Source organism: Anabrus simplex, chromosome 14 (genome assembly GCF_040414725.1).
Source record: "Anabrus simplex isolate iqAnaSimp1 chromosome 14, ASM4041472v1, whole genome shotgun sequence".
Taxonomy (NCBI): domain Eukaryota; kingdom Metazoa; phylum Arthropoda; class Insecta; order Orthoptera; family Tettigoniidae; genus Anabrus; species Anabrus simplex.
In genome coordinates, this window is record NC_090278.1 from 16,587,627 (window position 1) to 16,613,169 (window position 25,543).

At 40.1% G+C, this 25,543-nt stretch overlaps 1 protein-coding gene and 1 non-coding gene across 2 annotated transcripts in view; both read right to left on the reverse strand.

Moving 5' to 3' along the window:
* Window positions 1-5,890: 5,890 nt before the first annotated feature.
* On the reverse strand, window positions 5,891-6,046 carry LOC136885829 (5.8S ribosomal RNA). The gene has a single exon (XR_010861625.2). It is a non-coding gene; the product is annotated as a 5.8S ribosomal RNA (ribosomal RNA).
* A 528-nt stretch (window positions 6,047-6,574) lies between these two features.
* LOC136885368 (gastrula zinc finger protein XlCGF57.1-like) overlaps window positions 6,575-25,543 on the reverse strand; it is an 87,223-nt gene continuing 68,254 nt past the window's right edge. Inside the window, exon 5 of the mRNA XM_067157880.2 lies at window positions 6,575-7,547. Within this exon, the coding sequence (XP_067013981.1) occupies window positions 6,575-7,547 (973 nt within the window). The remainder of the gene's footprint in view (window positions 7,548-25,543) is intronic.

The window sequence follows — 25,543 nt, forward strand, 5'->3', positions numbered from 1 at the left end:
TGATAATTGAGATATGCCCCAGATACCGTAAGTTAATATTTGGATTATATCCAAGCCTCCATCTCGCACTGTTGAATGATGTTGGAAGTTTGTTATGCAGTAGAATTAGATCATACGAATCTGCCCATTCTACACCAGCATCTCCGCTTTTGTCCGTACCTGGGTAGCCCCATGTTGTATTATGACTGTTGGAATCACCAACCACAAACTTCATATATTGATGCTGGAAGGCTACACGAATCTAAATACAGTACCTGGTGGCTTATTAATTGAGCTCTACTGTGAGAGTTTCAATGTCATCACGGGAGAGGATCTGGATGTTGGATAGCACTGAGGGTGTTCAACCACCAAACGCATGCCCTTGATTTTTGGACGGCAAAAATTCTAGTTTCGGTGAGTTTCCTGAATGAATATTATTAGCATGTGGAGAAAACTGCGAGGGTATATATATTTTGTGCTGTCTTTCAGATTCTTAGAATTAAGTCAATAATAGAAATAAAATAATGAACATGCAAAACACTATTATGCAAACTTGCGTAAAATAAACCAGTAAATCCATACATACAGAGGACGACGATGAGCAGAAAATGGGAGATGATAAGAGTTAAACATAGTCTGTGCATTCCAGTAACTTCTAGAACGTAGCCAGGTGTATTTTTATATGTGTAGGGCTGATTTTACCTTGTATTATTTTAGTTGAAGTTTATCACAGTTTCAACTATTCATTTTTGTGCTGAGAAGACACGAGGCAAAATTGACGATGATTGCTTATGTTAGAAGTGTCACACTGTTATAAAAGAAATGCTGTCATATTTTTCCTCAGGACGGGACGTTAAATTTAGTGCATTTCTTAATGAATTTTTCAGACGTAATGAGGTACATGTTTGCAGTAGAGCAGTGAAATTTAGAGGAATTTTAAGTATGTTAATTTGCGAGATTTCATGTCCACTTATATAGAATCAATTGTGTATGCAAACTGGAGAGTTTCGGTCAACTTGCAATTTGTAGATGTCAATAATTGTAATGATAATTATTTATTTTGTTATTTGGCGTATGGATACGTCACTAGAAACAATTAATATTTACAATAATTCTCATACTACTAACATTAATAATAAATGAAATAGTAATTAATTCCACCATGCTAATAAGTTGAAGACAGAGGAGAGCTCGATTTTAATCTATCTCAGCAGTATAAGTAAGGTATTTAGCATTAGAGGTTGCCTCAGGACATTTTCTGGCAAACTAGGTAATGATAAAATTCATATCAAATATTTTGCCTTCCCATATGGTCGTTATTTTATACAACAATAGGCAAGAATGAATTCAGTCCCCGGAAAATCGTCGTGCAATTGTATCTAAAACGAATCTAAATCTTATATTAGAAAACCCGACACATGGAAGTATCTACTCGATACTTACACAAACAAAACCTGGTAACTCAGTTTGGAAAAATTCCTCAGCTAAATAATTTCCAATACTTGGGAAAATCATCCAACCATCTGCATTAAATCATGAAGTAAACAGAGAGAGATTTCTATATTAAGAGTAGGCCATGGAATCACATGGAAAAGGTACAACAAAAATTCAATAACCCGGAACGCTAATTTAAAATATTATTACACCGTAAGTAAGCCTGGAGAATTACACACGTCAGAAACCTTGATCACTGGAGAAAGATCATTATCTAAAATTATCGAAAAACAATACAGAGAAGTCCTCAGGGAAATCTTTGGCCCAGTATGCATATGAGTGTGGATGAATAGGAGGTCTCCGGAGTTATACCAACATTCCGAGAAAATATCAGATACAATTGGAAAAAGGCGATTGAAATTTGATGATTATATTCAAGGAATGGATGATGAAAGACTCACTAAAAAGATATTTAATTACACCTCCTCACTAAAAGTCAAGAATAACTGGATAATCGAAATCAAAAAAGACCTTCACGAAATCAGCATACCAGATGAAATTATATGGGACACGCCTAGCTTTAGAACGTTAGCGAACAAATATCTTTTGCTAAAAACCCAAGATGAGAACACCACTGCATCGACGGAAGAACGGATGAAAAACACAGCGAGGAAAGAAGATATTCTCGGAAGAGGAGAAAGTACACTCATCTGAAAAATAAGTACGATCGCGCTCCTTAGTTGGGCTCAACATTATGAAATAATAATAATAATAACAAGTAATGGAATGAGTAATAGTTACTATCAGTGTGGTATGCGATAAATTTGTCAGGAGGTGATAGCACAGGGTTCAGTCTAATGAGGTTTGAGGTCGATGTTGAAGTCAGTGTGATATGCGTCTGGAGTATTGTACATCCAAGTAAAATGAGAAACTTCGTAACTGTCCATAACTGTCGGTGGCAGATATGTTCTATGAAACCATGTGACTCAGTAAGACATGTTCCTAGTAGATATCCAAGATGCAACAGTGTAGATAATGCCGAGGATTCTTCGTAAAAAGGCCTGAGGGAAATTCGTCAGGACGTAATGTTTTGTAATATGATAAGGTCCATGGTTTGAACATTGAATAGGATCCTACATCCAGAGGGATCCGTTGTTCACCTAATACCTCCATTAATACCAGTAAAATGCATATCATTTTACAGAGATCCCTTTAGACTTGAGTTCATTCGTGAAGGCAATAATATCAACTGATAAGTTGTCTGAAAATACACGGATTTCTACGTAGATTTGTGCTGTAGTAAAAGGCTGTCCGTGGCGATATGTGTTTGCTCACTTGTAAGCCAGCGGAGAGCGGCAGGTATAAATCTGTTTGACGAGACAACAGGTGTTCGGAAATAAAAGGGCGTGTTACAATATTAGTGATGTTAAAATAAATGGGGGAGTTATTTGTATTTCAATTCTATTGCGTAGGAAAATGTTCAAGTGGATTCTCAGAAACAGTTCCGAACATTTGACTTTGTATTCCAGTTTTGATGTTTCCATAACACGGTCATTGTTCATATTCCCACTGAGCATTTAAATAATTATTTTGGTGTCAGAAGGATGTCCTTAGATATTTAGGGTTTCCACTTCTTGATATGAGGACATAATATGCAAAAGCCGCCAAGACCACACTGACATTTTGAGAAATTGAGAAAAACGTGCCTCTGTTTTGCAATCTGCAGTTATCATGTGTGTATTGGATAAGTGATATGTAAGTGGTTTTGGAATAATATGAGCAAAGAAAAATGAACATAAACTTATTATTTTCGATGTAAATGTGGATTTTATTTTGGACTTGGAGGGTTTTGGTTGGAACATGGTAGTAATCATCAATTCAAAATTCTGTCATGTACCCAAGTTAAGTCTCTGCAGTCAAGTATTTTGCGTTTAACAATGACATATTTCAATATTAAAAAGCTTTTTAAAAATGTAAGCTCAAGGCTAATTGTTAATTGAATTAGTTATGGTTCACCAAATAGATCTTGACAATGGAAACACGTTTGGATGTTATTGGCACAATGTGTTTCAGTATGAAACTATCCTGAACCTTTTTTTCAGGTGTAGCATAGAACAATTCATGGAAATATTTGATGTCGTGCATAGTCAGGAGTTTACATTAAAATGCTTGACGTGGCTTCCCAGCATGTTTGCATTTTGATAAAGCGGCAATGACTTTGCAAATTATCTGTAACAATAATAAACAGTATTGTCAGAATGGTGGTTTCATATTACAGCATTGACTCAAAATAGTACTAACGTACAGTATAAAATATCATAGCTAAACATACTTACCTTATCCTCTTTTCTCTCTCACGTTTCTGGTTGCCAGGATACGCTTTTCACTTCCGACCTCTACCTGGATCACATGGAGTTATTTTAACAGGACAATCTTCCATATTATTAACCACCTTGTTCATCAGGCACGTTCAATTAACTTAATTGAATGAGGCTTCACTTTGGTCGTCAGGCACGTTTCCTTAACCTTAAACATTAATTTTACCGGGAGAGTTGGCCGTGCGGTTAGGAGCGCGCAGTTGTAAGCTCACATCCGCGAGATAGTGGGTTCGAACCCACTGTCGGCACCCCTGAAGATGGATTTCCATGCTTTCCCATATTCACACCTGGCACCTTAATTAAGGCCACGAGCGCTTTCCTCCCAATCCGAGGCCTTTCCTGTCCCATCGTCGCCATAAAACATATCTGTGTTGGTGCGACGTAAAGCAAAATAGCAACAACAAACATTAATTTTATTGGATAAGTATGATAGCTGAATGATGTAAATTGGTGGTTACTCAGATTCAATTTTAGGGTCCAGATAACTCTCCTATGCTGATGGTCAAATAGTGTACAGCCTCAATTAAAAAGGTCTGGTGGTCACTTCCTGATATTTAGATGGTTGTGAAACAGGAAGCATAATGCACAGTTGTTTATGGAGCTATGCAGATTGAATCTCATGATGTTATTTTCTAGTTAACCACAAAGTGCTTTTCTATAAATAGCCCTTCAAGTTTTTTTGTGGTGGATATTAATTTCATCCTGAAATCGTCCAGCCGCAGCGTTATATTCATGTCATTGACCGCATTCCACTGTTTATGGCCATATTTGTAAACACACCCGCCATCATATTTCATTGCTTTTGATTGAATAAACATAGATTCTGTATGCATTTAAGTAAGTAGGCCTTCCTTGGTATCCAACTGTAATGTCTGGAAGTGACAAAGAGCCATTAACATCTCCTGATACACAAGAGTTGTCAATTCATGCTGAAGACCTGGAACAGGCAAATATCAGTTGACATGACGAAAAGGGTTCTGTATTCACTATGTCTTTTCAACACATGCAACGTTGAGATATAAGGGATTTTAATGACTTATTTGAGGTTCCATTAGAGAAAAGCAAGTGGCCAATACTCTGCCACACGGTAAAAAATGGAGAAACTTATGCACAAGTATACTGCAGCTCTCGCATACGAGTCCTTACTTAAACACGCCTCCTCCAGAACTATGTGATCTTCATGAAGAGCTACGGTCACTGAAGTTGAACTTTCAATTTGCATTCAGAACAGGTTGACAGACAAAATATTATAGTTCAAGAGTCGAGGGAACAGGTACAATTTTGAGGTACAGGGCTACTCATAATTAAAAGAACACACTAGTGACATGTAGGAGGGAGCAAAGGTGTGCTCAGTTTTCGCTTCACATTCTTCAGTTTCATACCCTATCATGACATGATTTTGCACTTATTTAATCCCTTGAAATATTTATTCAAACGTTTTTCCTGCAATTCTAGTTTTTACTACCTGTCTTTGCCATATGATTCTTCCGTGTTCATACGGATTACTTCTTATTCTCGCATCTGGACGGCTCTTCAATGAGTGTTAACGAGCACACTTCTGCTGTAGCCCGAAAACAGAAAAAGCGTCGTCCATGGCTGAGAACAAGCGGGTGTCATATACTTCGTATGTGTGATTGATGAAGAAATAACTCATGAAATGTCCTTTGATCCTTTCGCACACGGACCTGGCATTATGCCACCAGAAGATTCCATCTCAGAGAAAATGGCACAAAGGGACGGACATCTCTCCAGCGTACACCATGAGGTGTGCCTAAAAATTGTCGTTCTGGCTGAAGAACTTATTATTACTTCTCTGCTGTGTACGATCGCATGTTCCTGGCTATATCTACAGAATTGGAGAAGGTCGTGTGGAACACCGAACTCTCTTGCACTAGTTAGTGGGATGTAAAGCAAAATAACATTATTACTTATTCTCGTGCGGCTTAATGCCGGCGTGAAGTGAAGCTGGTGTGCCATCTAGCCCGAGTGCACCAACTGCGTGCGAACGATTTGCATCAAAACACGGAGAAGTGCGGCCAATCTTCAGTGTGGTTCAGCTACCACACTTCGAACGCAATGCCGCGTTCAGTTTTAGCAACCGACCCTCAGCCAGGCGTGGTCAGAGAACGCAATCCATGGACCGCAATATGCGTTCGAAATGTCGATGTTTATGTATCCTGCAGTTCACATGTAAACGCGCAATTTTGCTGCGTTCTTCATCGATCCACGAGCCGAGTGATCGACCGTTCAGGATGGTTTTTTTCATTTCACGATCGTTCTCTCCACTGTAAGTGGAGGAGAAGCAATCATTTTCATGGGCTTCTCGTCACAGCGCTAAGAAGTGTTTCGAGCAAGAGCGCTACGTTCATTTAAAACCTGCCCGCCAGGCCGAAGCCGGACGTGTGAACGGTTGTTACATGGTACTTTGAATATTTTAACGCAATACTGATCGTTCGTGTGCCTTAAAACCCCTACGCATTCGGATGCGAGCTAAATGATAGACCTTCTGAGTGAAAAATTTGCCCCGGACAGTTCAACAGAAAAGCTTCTCGTCTCTGTACGTTCACATGTGTTGCGAGGGTCAATTCTCCCGAAGAAATACTGCACAAGAACTGCTACAAACCTGTGTGAGTCCGCATGTTACCTGCAAGGTTGCCTTTCTATATGGATTTGCCACAAACATTATATGAGTTCGGCTTATCACTCGTGTGAGTCCGCACGTGTAGAGCTACGTGGGAATTACTGCTGAATGACTTGCAACAGACATTGAAGCAGTATGGCTTTTAGTGTGTGCGTGTGTGTGTTCGCATGTGGTATACTAGGTTGCCTTTCTGGGTGAAGGATTTGCCGCAGATATTGCAAGAGTATGGCTTGTCGCCTGTGTGAGTCCGCATGTGTAGTACTAGATGGGGTTTACTGTTAAACGACTTGCCACAAACATTGCAACAATATGAGTTCTCACCTGCGTGAGTCCGCATGTGATGAGCAAAGTTGAATCGCTGTCCAAAGGACTTGCCACAGACATTGCAACAGAATGGCTTCTCGCCTGTATGAGTGGACATATGATCTGTTACACCGGCTTTCTGGCTGAAGGATTTGCCACAGACATTGCAACAGTGTAGCTTGACGCCCGTATGTGTAAGCGCGTGACGTGCTAGGTTGGATTTTGTGCTGAATGACTTGCCACACGATTTACAATAGTTTGGCTTGTCGCCTGTGTGCATCCGCATGTGGTACGTTATATGAATTTTCCGCCTGAAAAATTTGCCACATACATTGCAGCAGTATGGCTTCTCGCCTGTGTGAGAACGCATGTGAACTGCGAGATTGCCTTTGATGCTGAAGGATTTCCCACATATATTGCAGGAATGTGGCTTGAAGCCTGTATGAGATCGCATGTGGGTGGTTAAGTGCCACGAATTTCTGAACTTTTTATGACATATAGAGCACTCGTTTGCTAGCCCACTTTTATGTAACTGCATATGCTCTGTCAGCATCGTCGTCTTTGTAAAGTATTTATGACAAAATTCGCATGTTAAGATAGGGTGTATCCTGAGATGTTCCCACAGACTGCTTCCACTGCCGCATACCTTTCCACAGTGATCGCACTTGAAGGCACGATCATCTTTGTGTCTCTTCAGATGTCGCAAGAGGCCCAACTTCCCGGCCAGGAATTTACCACACACATTGCACCTAAAACAAGGCGCTCTGCCACCCGGAGGTTGATGATCTTCGCTCCTAACCTCGGGCCGCGATCTACAGTGACAAAGTAAAAACATGTGACCAATAGTTCAACAGCCAACTCCACTATAACTCTCACACAAAGGAATTGCTACTGAACATTCAACTCACTGATATCCCATTCAGAGGGCTCATTATTCATGACATCATATTCCTGAGGGTAAACATCATCTGAGGTCAAATTCAGAGTGTAGTCTTAAATTTCGAAAGCTCTCACTAGTTACCAGGATGTGGTGCATCTTTTCTCTCGAATCACGATATCACGAGCAAGAAACTTGTGCCCATTTAGGAATGTACGAGCTCACAGGCAACCTCATTTAAAGAATGCATGAAAAGAGGTCCAGCCTAAAAAGAAAAAATACAAGCTCTCTAATGCAGCACACATTTATCTATTGAAACCTTATATATCTGTTCTCCTGCACAGTCAAAGTACCATGGCGTCGAGTGAGACGGTATAGTAAAGTTGCTCTTACTGCCCCCTGTTTGAATTGCAAGTTAATTAGCCGAAAGTTCTAATCCGTGTTGACAAAGTTATATATTTAAGTGCCTTTTTCTTCAAAAAGTAAAGGAAGTTGCTAAGAAGATATCGGCTCTCGGAGATTGCATGAAAGACTTGCAAGCCCGCCTAGACTCATCAGTCATTGCCGCCAACCCACCGAACATGCTCCAAGCGCCTGGTGGCGAGTTCCAGGCATTCAAGAAGCAGGTCAGCGAAGACATCTCCAAAATTAAAGAGAAGATCGGCTCCAGAAACAAGATGAAGTGTTGGACGAGACCAAACAGTACAGTCGCTCGAACTAACTTTTATTGCATGGTGTCCCGGAACAGCCGTCCGGGGACGTCTATATTAAAACGCTGGAAAACTGGAAAATAAACTATCGGTAGAACTTTCAATTCCTGATGCGGATCGCTGCCACAGGCTACGCCGCCGAAATAGAACGTCTGCTGAAGTGGTCTGACAGGGAAATCGACATATCACTATTAAGTTATTTCGATAGCATGAACCTGATCGAGTGTGACGCGGGAAACGAGCTTTGAAGGGCAGTGGTCTTATGCTGAGTCCCTCAAAGTGTGAGAAAACATATCCTTAATCAGACAAGGGATTTATGAGGACTGCGAAAATGCCAAACTCAAGCTGGACGCATTTGTGTATTACGAGGAGAATGAATTAAATCTCAAATATCCACGATGGAACAGTTAAAAATCATTGCAGGGAGAACGATGAACTCGTGAACTTAAGAAGTAATTATGTGCGTAATAAATAGTTTATATTTGTGTGTGTGTAAGTGTGTGCTTGTGAAAGTCAGTGGATATACTCACCAGGTTGCTCGGGTGAGCTTATTTTACATCTTACTTAATTTTTGTTTCCATGCTGCTTAGTTTCAATGTTTGTTGACCAGTACAACGGTAATGACAATTACCTGCATTCCTCTCCATAGCCCTCACCCTCCCCTTCTCTTTCGTCCCTACCACCTTCAACAGGACTTGTGTTGCAACAGTAGCTCAATAGCCACCCGCGGTCGCTACATGGTTGCCAACTAAATGGCCAGTCATTATTAGCCCATGTGGAGGAGGTTGAAGTTATTTTTAAGTGAAAAAGATACACATTATCGGAATCAGTGAAAGCTGGAGGCGTACATACATACCGTCATCAGCAGCTAACCTTGACAGATACTCAATATCGCGCCATGACTGCACTGCCAAAATAGGTGGTGGGCTTCTACTTTATTACAGAAATGACCTAAAATGCAAGATGATTTCTACTTCTGACCGACGACTTACACTGCGGCCGGAATTTATGTTTGTAGAATTAGACTGCAATAAAAAGATATTAATAGGGATTGCCTAGAAGTCGCCTAAAATAAGACAGACTGATGATTTTGAAGAGGCATTAGCAAGTCTTATCTCGGCATACCATGACATTATAATAATGGGCGACGATAACACTGACCTTTTGAAGCAGACTAGTGACGCGAACTATATGCTGAATTTATTTCTCGCTACAAACACGACAATTTTATCCCTCAACGCAATGTTCATTACTCTGACCGCACAAGTCATACCTTAATTGATCATCTTGTGACTAATCAACCTCAAAAATTAATTAAGCACGGACAGATCCCTGCTTCTGGCATCTCTTCACATGACCTATTGTAACGTGTGTTATTCTACACGAATACCTAAGTACAAACCACGCTGCATTACAATACGAGACTTACGACATACGGACCGGAACAAACTACCCCACGATGCATATAACTTGCCTTGGGACAGTATACGTAATTTTCACAACATTAAAGTAAACAAATTCAAATCACTGGTACTGGTAATATTTGACAAGCACGCACCAAAGAAACAGGTATCACCCGCCATTCTTCTGCGTGACTAACGGCCGAGATAAGATCTGCTATGTCCAGTCGTGACAAACTGTACAGACAATACAGACACACGCATAGCAGATAATTTCGAACGATACAAGATTCTGAGAAACAGAACCAAGCAGTTAATTGGGAATTCTAAATATAAATACTTTCAGGAACTGATGAACAGTAACGGCCCGAGACAAAAATGGAGTAAATTACGCACATTAGGTATAGGTAAAGCCGTACAGCAACATGTACCGAGCATATCGCTAGTGTTTTAAATTATCATTTCGCACGGACAAGAATAGCCTCTACTTCCTTCCCTAAAAAAAAATCAGTACCCTTGTTACAACAGCAGTCTGTGTATGAGCAATTCTCTGTTACAAATTTCAGCTCGAATGAAGTTAAAGGTCTGCTGATACACTCTATTACATCTAATGCCCCAGGTAACAATGACATTCCTATATCGCTTATTAAGTATATCGAGGGAGCTGTTCTGCCAATACTAACTCATGCATTTAACTACTGCCTGACAAATGGAGTTTTCCCAGATGTTTGGAAAGATGCACTAATTAGACCCATCCCGAAAAGCTCCAAGATCGATTCTCCTTCTGATTATCGTCCAGTGTCTATCCTACCACCCTTATCCAAGGATCCTGGACGTCTAGTTCATACAGAAGTTACTGAATACCTTACCAAGCATTCTCTCCTTATTCCCTTCCTATCTGGCTTTAGGAAAGGACTGCGACAGCTTTACTACGACTGACAGATGATATCAGACGTGGAATGGACCAACGGGACGTGACAGCACTGATATTATTAGATCTCAGTAGTGCCTTCGACACTGTCAATCCTCAGTTACTACCGCAGAAACTTCGAGAGCTAAATTCTAATAGTGTATCCATTCGTTTCTTTTCATCTGACCTTGACAATCGCCGGGAACGTGTGACAGTTGGAAATTTGAGTTCAGGATGGCAAAGTAAAACCCTCGGTGTCCCTCAGGGGTCGGTTCTCGGACTACTGCTATTTATCATCCTAATTAATGATATATCAAAAATCTGCAAATTGCAAGTGTACGCGGATGATGTACAGATTTACTATCATTCAAAACCGCGTGATATTGATACTGCAATTACTAAAATAAATTCCGACCTTCAACATCATTGTGACTATGCAAATTGTTACCTGCGTAACAATTTTTGCCTCTTGGGAAATATTTTCGAACTAGCCTCATGGCTGTGGAAAAACTGTGTTCTTAGAAGTGGTTCGCCGCTTCTTTATTTCTTCTTTTCAAAACTTCGCCGCTGAGAAGGTTATTTGTTGTCCAGCCGATCGTATGCACGTCCTGTCTGTGCCTGACTGTATTCTCCTGCACTCTAGTGGCGTAGGTATGTACTACCTCGTGAACTACGTTACCATTCAGGCGCTTACCCTCTGTGCACATGTGATCGTTGGGGCCGTGCACTGCGGAATCTCGGGAAGTCGCCATTGCTGTTTGGTGAAAAGGAAGAGATGGACGCGTGTGGCTTCTCTCTCCCTAAGGAGATGATTTCTCCGAAAATGTTCGAGCCTGGTTAAGGTTACATACGTAGGGCTTTTGCCCTGGTGAATTCTGCAAGTTGTTTTGGTTTATTATTCCTCGTCTGGAATTTGCACGTTATGTTTTTCTTCAAAGTAAGTAGCGTATACTACCGAAGCCGTCCTCACAACTTCATCTGGATGAAACTGTAAGTGTTGTTACAACTAAACCTTTACTGATTTTTGGTGAAAGACCTGAAAATTTTCCTATGTGAAGAAAGTGTGTGCGACACTATGTAACTGGCGTCATCTAATAACTAAGTCTTGCCTTGTGGAATTTCAAATTTTCGGCTTGTTAATTGGAACTTATAGCATGTGTAATTATGTCTGTTAAATTGGGGCTTGCGTACTGTGTGAAAGAACGTTTTGGATTCTTCGAAATCGTAATTGGGTAACCTAGTGTTTATTAATGGCTTTTCTAGGCCTAAAAGTTTTGTGCTAAAAGGCTATTATTTAACTAGAATAATTTAACAAGCGAGTCGCTTCAGGGATGTGGGTGTTACGTGTACAGTGTGTCCCGGTACCTTTCTTTCTTGCTTCTCTGGTTAATTTTATTTTAATTTAACTTAATTTTATTCTTCCTTTTGGGTTTTGGGGTTATTTTCTGCGTCTGTTTTCTTTGTCCTTTGTTAGTTTCCGCCTATTGTTGTTTGCGGCCTGTGATTGGTCCCTTCCTTCCCTTGACCCATTGTTGGTCGTTGCCATGGGAATGCTAAGGTTGTTGATGTTGTTGTGATGGTATTGATAATTTGTATTTGATGTGCCTGTGATGAAATCTGCCTTGTGCGCGGATTACCTTGGTCCATTTAATTTTTCTTTGAGATTTTAATTTTTCCTTCTGCTCATTTTTCCTCCCGGTGTTTCGGTGCTTATTATTATTAATATTTTAATTTCGTGAAAAGTGCACGTAGTACCTACCCATCCTTGCAGGGGGTCGTTTGACACATCCTGAAAAGGGGTTTTCAGTATCAATATTAAAAACTATTTCTGTCAAGGTTGTTTCTCACGGTTGAATGGATGTTAAAAAAAACTTTGGTACTGTACAAAGAAAACTTTTGGTTGTAAGAAAACTTGAGAGTTGATGAGGTGTTTCATAAATCTACATTATCTTACCAAGTCCTTTAAGAACTAAATAATTATTTTCTTTATAAACGGTCGACCGTAGGGTTTTGGTTTGAGTTTAAAAATTTTTAAATTTTTAATTTAATTATTTTCCAGCGAGGATATTCCTTCCTATTTGTTTATTACTTAATTATGCTGATTAAATATCTTTGTTCCCCAAGGTGTTGGTGTTTTCCTTTAAAAGGGGTGTTAATTTGATATGACCAGGTGTATTTTGTCCGCTCCTTTGGGGGCCCTGTTTTATTTTCTAATGGTAAGTGCCTTTTTTCCTTTTATTTGTCTTTGTCTAGCACGTTTCCACGTATCTGAACCGTGCCTTTGGTACACGGTCAGACCCTTGGTGCTGTCACTTGGGGTAATTATGCCTTTAATTGCTCTAAGTGTTACACAAATAAAACAGTTTATTAATGAACCCAAATAAGACTCATGTTATTATTATCGGTACCAGTAAAAACCTATATTAACTCAAGTAACAGGACATCTTCCCAATAATTTTAAACAATAAAATCATACCCCACGATACTTCAGTGACTAACCTATAAATTATTATGACTGAGACCATGAATTGTACTCAACAGGTGATAAGCACATGTAACGAAGTACATAAATGCTTATATCCCCTTAAACGGTTCACTATGTATTCTCTGTTCGACTTAAAGTACAAATAATTCGCTCTCTTATACTACCTATATTTGACTAGAGTGACACTGTGTTGACTGAAATAACCTGCGACAGTAACAAGAAACTTGACCGGAGCCTGAACGGCTGCATAAAATATATCTTTAACCTGGGATATGATGCTCATGTATCACCTTATTATAAGGAGCTCTCGTGGCTTCGAGTGCACCAGCGCTGTGAACTTTACATGCTATCACTTCTGCACAAAGTACTTTCTACTAATACACCCGACTATCTATCTTTATCTTTTTCTTACCTCTCATCCTATCATGAACATAATACAAGATCTGGCTCCTGTCTTCCCATACCTGTAAACCGCACTGCTGTGTACAAATGCTCCTTCATAATCTCTGTGCCTAGGCCATGGAATTTGCTACCTGCGTACATTAGAGATAATCCTTCTCATCGCATGTTTAAAGTGGCTTGCCACGAGCATTTGCTGGGTACATCCCACTTACTTGCTGAATAATTGTTGAGTGAATGAAGGAATGAATGAGATGAATGGATTACTGTAGTTTCATCAATTAAGTGTACATTATTTTGTGTATTTTAAAATTAAGGATTCTTTCATTATCATTATTATTATTATTATTATTAATGCTTTTGCTACTAATATTATTTGTTTTATTTGTATTCAAAATTATAAGTTATGTAAGTGTATACTCATCTAGTGGTTAAGTTTAAGAGAGGGCCTTGAGTCCTCTCTTCGCCACCAATAAAGGCATTATCTATCTGTCTACATAAAATACGGCGTATGCTTTGGAGTTTTGATCTTGTTCAACCACTCTGTGCTTTGTGGCAGGCCAAGTAATAATTTTTGTAAAAGCAGTTGTTGTTGAGGTTTTTGAGAGAATCTCAGTGTTGTAGATATTAATAATGTTTAGAATATTGTTTTCGACAGTTAGCAAGATCTGCTAAACCATGGGTAATCAATTTTGAATGTTATTTAGTGTCATGCAGACATACATATTGTGTTTATACATTGTTGTCATGTAAGTGAAGTATTCTATCATGTCAGAGTGAGGTTATTTCTAATTACATAGCTTTGATGTGCAATCAAAAAGAGGTGACCTTCATAGAGGGCGGTAAGTCTATACAAGGAAGTTTATACTTATTACCATGTATTACATCAGTCTAGGTGTTAATTGCTGTCTTTAACAAAGCCCGTATCCATCATGGGAACCACTAATCCTGATGAAATCTTGAAAAAGCTAGATAATAACAAGCACATTACGGCTCTTTTTCTAACACTGACGCATTCCGTTCTCCAGCAGAAACTGCCGTCGTAGACATAATGAAGGTGACAAATCTTGAAAAAGCTAGATAATAACAAGCAGATTACGGCTCTTTTCCTAATACTGACGCTTTCCGTTCTCCAGCAGAAACTGCTGTCGTAGACATAATGAAGGTGACAAAGGATATGGCTTTGGTAGTAGTGCTTTATTACAATGTTCTGATATCCTGAATTTGAACCCAAATGAAAACTATCATGCCTTTGAATATTCTAATAGTGTTCCTTTAACACTACAGTTAGAAGGAGCATGAAAATCAAGGCTTGAGAGAAATTTAAAATGACAGTGCATTGAATTTCATCGTAGGAGATAATATTGCTATGTAAAACAAGAAATGAGATTACTATTATTTCAAAAGATCACAGACAAAGTGATTATTTTTAGTGGAATGATGACATCGTAGGATAGCATCCAAGTCTGTGCCTGTCTCCCCACTGCAGAGTGGTTCTACATATTCTAGGAAAGAAGAGCAAGAAATACAAATTTCTAGGTTAAACGTGAGATCAGGCACATGGGAAAAGTCGATCACTCTGGCCAAAATATATTATAACATGAAGCGGCACTTCCCAATTCATGCTGCATGCACTGAGTTCACATGACCCAGTCGAATGCACGAATTCCTTACAAGCAAAGTAGTGGGAGGCTCGACCACATGTTGTTACTGCACTTTTGGGAAAATATAAGTGAACAAATACAAGGGGACATTGATTCCAGATACGACAGGCTAGACCTCTTGATCATCATACAATATATATTGATGTAGACACCACTAGACAACAGGGGCAGAAAATATGACACAGGATTGTATGTCATACGTTTCGCGGCCTATCACGCCAAGAAAAAGGAGCAGAAACTGTGTGACCATTCTTCTTTACATGATTATGTGATTTTTGTCACAAGTGATTTATCAGGTTCACAGTAAGTTTTTCAGTAAAAGGGTATTTTGTTTTGACGGATAAATATTCTCCACGAACCATCTACATTGCTGTAACACATGGCGCATTCCAGGCGACGGATATGGGTTTCCCACTGGTCTGCCGGCAGGAGCTGAGCGAAATATAATAGCTCTCGCGGACCAAACACGCGCAAAGTCCTCAATATCAACTTTGGCGGAGACTGAAACTTTCGGTACGAAGCAGTTGAATGAAGAGGTACTCTACCATTCTGTAAGTTAATGCAGAAAGGAGCTTAGCGTTTCTTCACTAGAAGAGCGGCTGAAAAAGGCGTCAGTTCCCCATGTCCGGAGCGGCGTAACTACCTGCTGCCATCAGCTCCAAAATGCTTGAAGACAAGACGGCCGTAAAATAATACCGTCACATGATTACAGAAATATGTCTCATGGAATCGGAACCAATGTTAGGGCGACCTCTGGAAAGGACGCGCGTTGGCAGTGCCCAGTCAGCATGAAAAGTATGCAAGATTTACCGTTGCATGGGCTGTGACGACAAAGCAAGCATGTACCCCCATTCTGTATCGCATCACTGAACTATGTCTGGATGAAGCAGCAAATTAGCCAGAGCACTGGAGAGAAGGCATATAGGGATCTGTGATGCACAGGAAAATTTGGAGTGTAGAAATGTCATGCGAAATGGGGTGCAGTTACTAAATGATGTACAACGGAAGCCGAAAAACAACTAATGGGATTGGCATTGGTATATAAGCAAAATTTGACGGCTTAATCTTCGAGGTGCGAAAGTATGACAATCGCTTGATGCAACTCGTCTACACTGGGAAGAGAAGGAAATTCTAATTTTTTAGTGGAACGCTCCAAAACTGGCCAGGGCATGGGCACTGCCTGACGAGAAGACCGCTGATTATCTTATCGTTGCTGGTAATATGAATGAATGTGTCGGACGGAGGAAAGAAGAACACACAGTCCATGGTGGACATAGATATGGATAGAAGAACGACGATGGCAAAAAAAATCCCGAATATGCAGAAAGTGACCATCACGAACACACGGTGCAAAAAGCGTGATATTCATCTAGTCACGTATTACAGTGGCTCCCATCCAACTCACACTGACTAAAACGTCGTGAGACGAAGGAATCTCAAAAGTGTTCTAGAGACAACAGTTGTTCTTTACGAAAGCATTGCGATGCAACATCGACCAGTCATCTGTAAGCTGCGGATGTCAGCAAGAGCCCAATAATGTGCAGGAAATGGACCAAATGGGATAAAATGACGGCGCCTGGAGGAGACCAACGTTGTTGCCGAACTTACAGTGCCACAAATCATCATAGTTAAAATGAGCCGGACTATATTTAAAGACGCCGCATACCCTATTCTTGGAACAACTAAGTCAGGACGACGATATCAAAAGATTAACTATGACACGTGGCTTCGGAATGACGATGTTAACCCGCGAGTGGTCGCTATATGATGTTTTCTTTCACATTATTTTTTATGATATTACTTCACAGTGATGAAAGGGAGGTGACTGTTACCTCTTCTAGCTGAGATTATAACTGTCATGAGTAATGCGATTCACATTTGAAGGGTAAGCACCCCTTCCCCTAGTCAGAACAAAGGTTCCAATGTGTGCGACTAACGACGTTGGTGTTATTTTGAAGTGGAGCGGAAACTTACTCATGTTGTACGCTTTAATATTTGTATTATGAGCACTTCTTGTTTCTGAAAATGTTATTGTGTTCAGAAACCTTGCTTTGTACGTAAATATTACTAGATATAATGCATGTGTGAGATTTTATTCTTTACAAATTCAGGACGGAAGTTATTTTTATGTGCACTGCATATGTTATTTTAAGTAGTAATTTGTGTCTTTAATAAACAGCTAATCATGTCCGGCTCCACGGCTAAATGATTAGCGTGCTGGCCTTTGGTCACATAAGTCCCGGGTTCGATTCCCAGCGGGTTCGGGAATTTTAACCTTAATTGGTTAATTTCGCCGACACGGGGGCTGGGTGTATGTGTCATCTTCATCATCATTTCATCCTCATCATGACGCGCAGGTCGCCTACGGGGGTCAAATCAAAAGACCTGCATATGGCGAGCCGAACTTGTCCTCGGACACTCCCGGCGCTAAAAGCCATACCCCATCTCTCTCTCTCACACACACAGCTGATCATTTCATGTTTAAAATATACAAGGTAGAAATTACGTTTCATTTCAGTACTAAATTTCTGCCTTACGTCCCATAAAATTGTGAAAATGTCATATTTATTTTTATGTGAGAGAAAGTCTCACGCGCGACCACTCGCGGGTTAAGTATGCAGCACGGTTGAAGAAACAGCTGTACCACGAGTTTCTTGCCCGTTGGAATGCCTGTAAAGCAGCCACTAGTAATGCGAAGGAGATCGTTTCTGTAACAAAAACAAACCCGTAAGCAGCTCTACATGTGAAATGTGACACGCGCGAACACGAGCGGAATATTTAACGGCTTGTCAAATCGAGGCATCGCAAAACGGAAGAAGTTCAACGATTTTACGTCATCAATGAGGAAACAGATGATTTGCTATTCGACTGGCGTACACGCGAGTACACTGACGGAACTACTTTGAAAAATTTCAATGTTGGAATTTCCATATCTACCAATCTCCTGCGCTGTAGAAGGTCCAATGTAGGAAATTGACGTCACCGAATTCCAGGCTATGCTAAAGGAAATGAAACCAGGGAAAGCCATCTGTCCTGATTTCCTTCTGGCAGAGTTTTGTTTCTCTCAATAGGGGGATGCAGCAGTGTGGCTAAATCAAGCTTTTCTGCTAGATCATCAAAGGAGGACAAAATCCAAAAGACTGGCGACGGATTATCCATTCAGATACAAGGAAAGTTCAGCCGATTTTTCTAATTACCACCCAAGCATACTTGTAAGCCACGCAGTGAAATATTTTGAACAAAAATATTAGCGATTTAGCCAAACACACAACAAGCCAAGCTGGATTTGTATAAAGTGTTGGCGCAACACGAGCAACCCACGGTGCTGGGCTGTTATTTGAGAGACACTGTGAAAAGAATAAGAGGCTTCATCACGACTTTCTGTACCCTGAGGAGGCCTTCCATTTGGGTACCTCATAACTTAATCAGTCAGCGCTACAAGAACATGGCATTCCAGAGCACCTTGGTGAGAGGGTATAATTGCTCTACGAAGTACCAGGAAGTTATGTTCAAGCTGCCGCAGGAGCGTCTAATGAATTCCGTATAACTGTAGGAGTCCGCCGAGGCGCCACTGCTGTTCATTATTGTGATGGACTCCGTTACATCAGAAATGCAGTCAATTACCATGGACACTTCTCTATGTAAATAGAATAAGCTTGATCTCCAGTGTCAAACAGAAGGCTGGAACAATCGATTAGCACAATATGTCCAGCGGCTGAACAAAAAAAAAAAGACAGAATATATGACATTACATCATCGAGAAGTTGGAACCATGCATGTTGATGGTGAAGATACAGCACGAGTAGAGAAATGTAAGTATCATGGCTCCACAATTTCTGATGTTGGTCAACTTATTGATGAAGAAAAATTAAGGATTTACAAAGCCTGGCTGAAGTTGGGAATGACAACGGGCGCCCTTGCGACCATCGGATGAAGGACCATGTGAAATCTATGATCTACAAAACTGTTATCATGCCTGTCATTTTCTAAGGCCAGCTAAAGAAGATGTAGAATGCCAACTAAGCATCATCGATATGAATATGCTTAGGTGGAAGGCTGGTAGAACTAGACTGGATCACATTTCAACTGCTGTTCTTAGAAAACGTTTTGGCATGGCACCCATCCAGAAGAAAATTGAGGAAAGGCATGTGTGCTGATATGGGCATGTGTTGCATGCACAGGACGATATATTGGGAAAGTCAGCCTATACACAGAAATCCGGTGAAAAGAGGCGCAAGGGACAAACAAGACAGCATATGGCAGCTAAAGTGCACAACGACCTGAAAGCTGTGAGACTACACACAGACATAGCCCGACACCGAACCGACTGGAGGCAATGAATCATAACACTGCACCCTGCCACCAAGCAGGAATACACTGAAGAAGCAGAATAACAAGAAGCAGATTGGTGAATATTCTGTTACAAAAATGGGATACAATGGATATTTTACAGATCCTATCATTTAACAAAGTATGTTCAAGTTCTCCCCTTTAAAGCCTATGTCCTAAAACTACGAAGACTTATTTTCACAAAATGGTGTTGGAATGACAGAACACTTCTGGATTTCACATTTAACTAACTCGCATAAATGAATTATAAAGAAATATATATATATAACTCATAAAAATAAAAAATTCAGAATCATCTCTGTTAATCGGGAGTGACGGTGTGACTATCTGTTGAAATTTTAGGAGTACCTACAAGAGGGGATTCCGTCAGTGTATTCTAGCCTGAATGGAATTTGCAATTCATATTTCTGCTTACATTCATCATAGATAGCAGATGATCAAAAGAATCAATTTATTATTTTTATCCCGATCATGTTACAAAATATCAAGACCATGAAGGAGTGGCACAGAGTAACACTTGACACTCTACAAGTTGAAGGCAACAGCATCATTAAGTGGTTAGTTCACAAATGGAAGGTAATCTCATCACTAATTGGTAAGCTAAAACATATGTGTCTTTCCACAAGTCAGCAATTAAGAAACTTTATGAATCTTAAAACAGGTTCTTATGTAATTCAGTACCAAACTGAAAAGGCGATTCTTTCAGACATTTTAAAAGAAGTAATTTAAGTTAAGTTCCTTCATGATATTTATAGACTGCTGAAATGAGAGTTAGGATGACATAGCGCCTGAGGTAAGATATAAGACGAAGTGGGAAGCGGTATATAAAGGTCCGGTCGACTGAATCCTTCACAAGCATCTAAAATCTATGACATACAATGACTAAGGTATGTAAACAATGGACTGTCCTCTGCCTTATATACAAAGGATAAAGGATACAAACGGAATGCTTGTCGCTTTGCTGGTTCGAGAGTGCCTCTGCACAAGATATATTTAGGGAGGAGAAAGCTAATTTAAACTTCATCCAAGAATAGAAATATGCATTTTGTGTGTGAAAAGTATTCAATAGCAACATATATATTGGTGGTCATAATACGAGATGGTTCTCTAACGTAGCCTAAATTGTCCTGTTACACAATGATTACAAAGAAACAACAGAATTTGAACCTAAAAGAGTTGACATATATGGGCGATGTTCAGTTGTGTCATTGTTCTACTCTGACTAATGAGAGAGTGTAAGTTGGTACTGGGTAATTCTGAGGACTGAAATGAATATTTCTTGCCACTAGTTGTGAATGTACAGTAAGAACAAGGCAATGCATCACATAACAGTCGAGAAGACTCCAACCACCCACAAAATCAGATAATCTTTCAGTATTCATAGTTTCCATCAGTAATCTGGTTTTGAAGTCAAATCTTAGGCTATGACTGGCCATTGCAAAACCTGCTGATAAGAGGTCTCGGATAAGAGCACCAATTCAAGATTATACAATCATTTCCCAGGGATTATCGAAGACCGTTTCACACAGTAACTAACAAAGGTGTGAGAGCAGAAAAACTAATTAGCAAGTAGTCCAAAGGCACACCTACAGTTCAAAAATCACTACTGAATTAAATGTTTGAAAATAGGACATACACTTGTGCTACTTTGTAATGTCAGTGACTTGGGCGATCTTCAGTTGTGTGCATCGTTCTGCTCTGACTAACGAGAGAGTGTAAGCTGGTACTGGGCAGTTCTGAAACATGCTCGTTTAGCATGTTCATAACATGTAGGTTTATCTGTGATTGCTAAGAGCTTGCATTAGCTCTCGTTTGACTTCACTAAACTGGCTATTAACTATTTCCCAAACTGTACCGCAGAGGGCAGCGCCCCTGCTTTGTAAACGGATGGTCCTTCCTTCCGCGATTCTTTGACTTTTATCTCCTTGACATGATATCTTTGTTGTTGTTATGACCTAAAATTAAAAAAGATGGAGTCGCCTCTACTCGGAGTAGCATTTTTGAATTATCGATGGGTTTTTATCAGGTTTAAACTCTGCCTGTATTCATATTCTGATATTTAATTGATCAGCTTCAACCTCAGGTAATGCGATCTGTGTTTTCGCTTTTATTTTATGTTTATCTTGTGGCTGTTTCACGTGCCTTGTAATCGCGACTGACTGATATACGTCTTCACCCCGCGATATGAATGGGTGTGTGTTTGCGGGCATTATTGTGGTGGTGGTGACGAGGTAACTGGGTCTCTACGAGAATTGTCATTATGTGCACGACATTATACTTCTTTATTGCCACCAAATGTTAGTAGGCTCTGGGTGTCGACACGGAGATACGTCGTACCCAGCGCCTGTGTTGGTGGGCTTGTACGTGGGCCGTGGGTCCATATCGTCCTGCTTATAACATATTTGCAGTGTGCACATTTCTACATCGTGTGTTGGAACTTACTTATGGCCAGGTGAGTCATACTACATGTGTTTACGATCTGTTTTGAAAAGAGGTTATTGACCCTATTGTTGCCCGATATTGACAATGCCTGAATGTTTGTGTGTATGTGTGAGAGCGAGCGAGGGGCTAAAAGGATGTCGTATCGGTCAGTTAATTTATGTTTCCTTTTTATTTATTCCTCGTACACTTGTTTTTTCACTTCGAGTGCGGCGTTTATTATTTTTGTCTTGGTCTATTTTATGACCGTTTTGCTTGTTCTTATGGCCGCCATTTTTGTTTCATTTTAATGAGGTGATGCGCACACCCGCTTTATTTTCCTTGCCTTTTGTGTGCTCTTTGGTGCTCCTGGCCATCTCGATACCTTCATTGCCTTCATGTAACTATTGTTCGCTCTACTCCGAGAGGCTGCGTGATCGTTTATCCTTGTGATGGTCATTGTTGATGCTGTAATAATGATGGAGGCTTGAGTAATGTTTGGTAAATGAAATGTGAACTACTTCGCGGAAAGAAATGACCAATATAAGTCCGTGAGGATCTTTTCTGTCAATGATTTTTCAATATGTTGTGAATACATATATATTAAGCAGTGAGCATATCGTAAGGTATTGTTTATCCATATATTTATGGTATGTTGTGCTCGAACTGTTACGATGCTAGCTTCTACTACCCTGGAGGACAAAAGCACGTATGTAAAAATGTTTTATGTTTCTTGGGTGGCTTCTTTTCTTGCATTTACGTTTTATCTTAATAAACCCTCATTTAATTTTATTTGATTTTTATTGCTGGTAGTTAGTTTCTTTTTCCTTGTCATGAATTATTATTATTAATCAACGTCTTCAGTTCGAGGCTGTTATCTGCCTCTCCTGATCGGAGTCCACGTCCTCGAATCTCCCGTCGTGTTTTTCGTATTGGGTTCGGTGCAGTTCTGAGAACTGAAATGAATGTTTCTTGCCACTAGTTGTGAATGTACAGTACGAACAATTCAATGCATAACATAACAGTCGAGAAAAATCAAACAAACATTTCAGAATTTGTAGTTTCTATCACTAATCTGGTTAGAGGTCAAACCTTAGGCTATGACTAGCCAATGCAAGAGCTTGGGTAAGAGCACCAAACCAAGGTTATAAGGCAAGGGGGGTAAATAAGGCCCACTTACAGATAGACTGCCGTTTGCCTTTAAAGTAACAGAGATACAAGAATATGTTTCAAATAAAAAATGTTCTTTGATATATATTTTGACCAAATACATACATACATACATACATACATACATACATACATACATACATACATTATCATTATAGACTGTTATGCCTTTTAGCGTTCAGTCTGCAAGCCCAGTGAATTTACTAAACGTCGCCACAATCCTCGATTTGCAACTAGTGTTGTGGCCTCATTTAGTTCTATATCTCTTATCTTTAAATCGTCAGAAACCGAGTCTAACCATCGTCGCCCTGGTCTACCTCTACTTCTCTTACCCCCCATAGCAGAGTCCATTATTCTCCTAGGTAACCTATCCTCCTCCATTCGTCTCACACGACCCCACCACCGAAGCCGGTTGATGCGTACAGCTCCATCCATCGAGTTCATTCCTAAATTAGCCTTTATCTCCTCATTCCATGTACCATCCTGCCATTGTTCCCACCTGCTTGTACCAGCAATCATTCTTCCTACTTTCATGTCTGTTACTTCTAACTTATGAATAAGATATCCTGAGTCCACCCAGCTTTCGCTCCCGTAAAGCAAAGTTGGTCTGAAAACAGACCGATGTAAAGATAGTTTCGTCTGGGAGCTGACTTTCTTCTTACAGAACACTGTTGATCGCAGCTGCGAGCTCACTGCATTAGCTTTACGACACCTTGATTCAATGTCACTTACTATATTACCATCCTGGGAGAACACACAACCTAAATACTTGAAATTATCGACCTGTTCTAGCTTGGTATCACCAATCTGACATTCAATTCTGTTGAATTTCTTACCTACTGACATCAATTTAGTCTTCGAGAGGCTAATTTTCATACCATACTTATTGCACCTATTTTCAAGTTCCAAGATATTAGACTGTAAGCTTTCGGCACAATCTGCTATTAAGACCAAGTCGTCAGCATAGGCCAGACTGCTTACTACATTTCCACCTAACTGAAACCCTCCCTGCCATTTTATACCTTTCAGCGCATGATCCATGTAAACTACAAACAGCAAAGGTGAAAGATTACAGCCTTGTCTAAGCCCTGTAAGTACCCTGAACCAAGAACTCATTCCACCATCAATTCTCACTGAAGCCCAACTGTCAACATAAATGCCTTTGATTGCTTTTAATAATCTGCCTTTAATTCCATAGTCCCCCAGTATGGCGAACATCTTTTACCTCGGTACCCTGTCATATGCTTTCTCTAGATCTGCAAAACATAAACACAACTGCCTATTCCTCTCCTAGCATTTTTCAATTACCTGGCGCATACTGAAAATCTGATCCTGACAGCCTCTCTGAGGTCTGAAACCACACTGGTTTTAATCCAGCTTCCTCTCAATGACTGATCGTTCCATCCCGTCCAAGGTGCCAGTGAATACTTTGCCTGGTACACTAATCAATGAGATACCTCGATAGTTGTTGCAATCCTTCCTGTTCCCTTGCTTATAGATAGGTGCAATTACTGCTTTTGCCCAATCTGAAGGTACCTTATCAACACTCCATGCTAATTTTACTACTCTATGAAGCTATTTCATCCCTGCCTTCCCACTATACTTCACCATTTAAGGTCTAATTTCTTCTATTCCTGCTGCCTTATGACAATGGAGTTTATTTACCATCCTTTCCACTTCCTCAAGCATAATTTCACCATCATCATTTTCCTCCTCCTCATGAGCTTGGCTGTTGACAACACCACCAGGATGATTTCCTTTTACATTGAGAAGATGTTCAAAATATTCCCTCCACCTCTCCAGTGATTCACTGGGATCTACTATGAGTTCACCTGAATTACTCAAAACACTGTTAATTTCCTTTTTCCCTCCCTTCCTAAGATTCTTTATTACTGTCCAGAAAGGTTTCCCTGCTGCTTTACCTAGCCTTTCCAGGCTGTTACCAAAATCTTCCCATGACTTCTTTTTGGATTCAACAACTATTTGTTTCGCTCTGTTTCTTTCATCTACATACAACTCCCTGTCTGCATCGGCCCTTGTTTGGAGCCATTTCTGATAAGCCTTCTTTTTACGTTTACAAGCTGTTCTCACTTCATCATTCCACCAAGATGTTCGCCTTTTCCCATCTTTACACACAGTTGTTCCTAGGCATTCCCTTGCTGTTTCTACTACAGCATCCCTGTATGCCACCCATTCACTTTCTATATCCTGAACCTGCTTACTGTCTACTCTTCGAAACTTCTCACTAATCATATCCATGTACTTCCGTCTAATTTCCTCGTCCTGGAGATTTTCTACCCTTATTCGTTTGCAGACAGACTTCACTTTCTCTACCCTATGCCTAGAGATACTTAGTTCACTACAGGTCAGATAGTGGTCTGTATCATCGAAAAATCCCCGGAAAACTCGTACATTCCTAACAGAT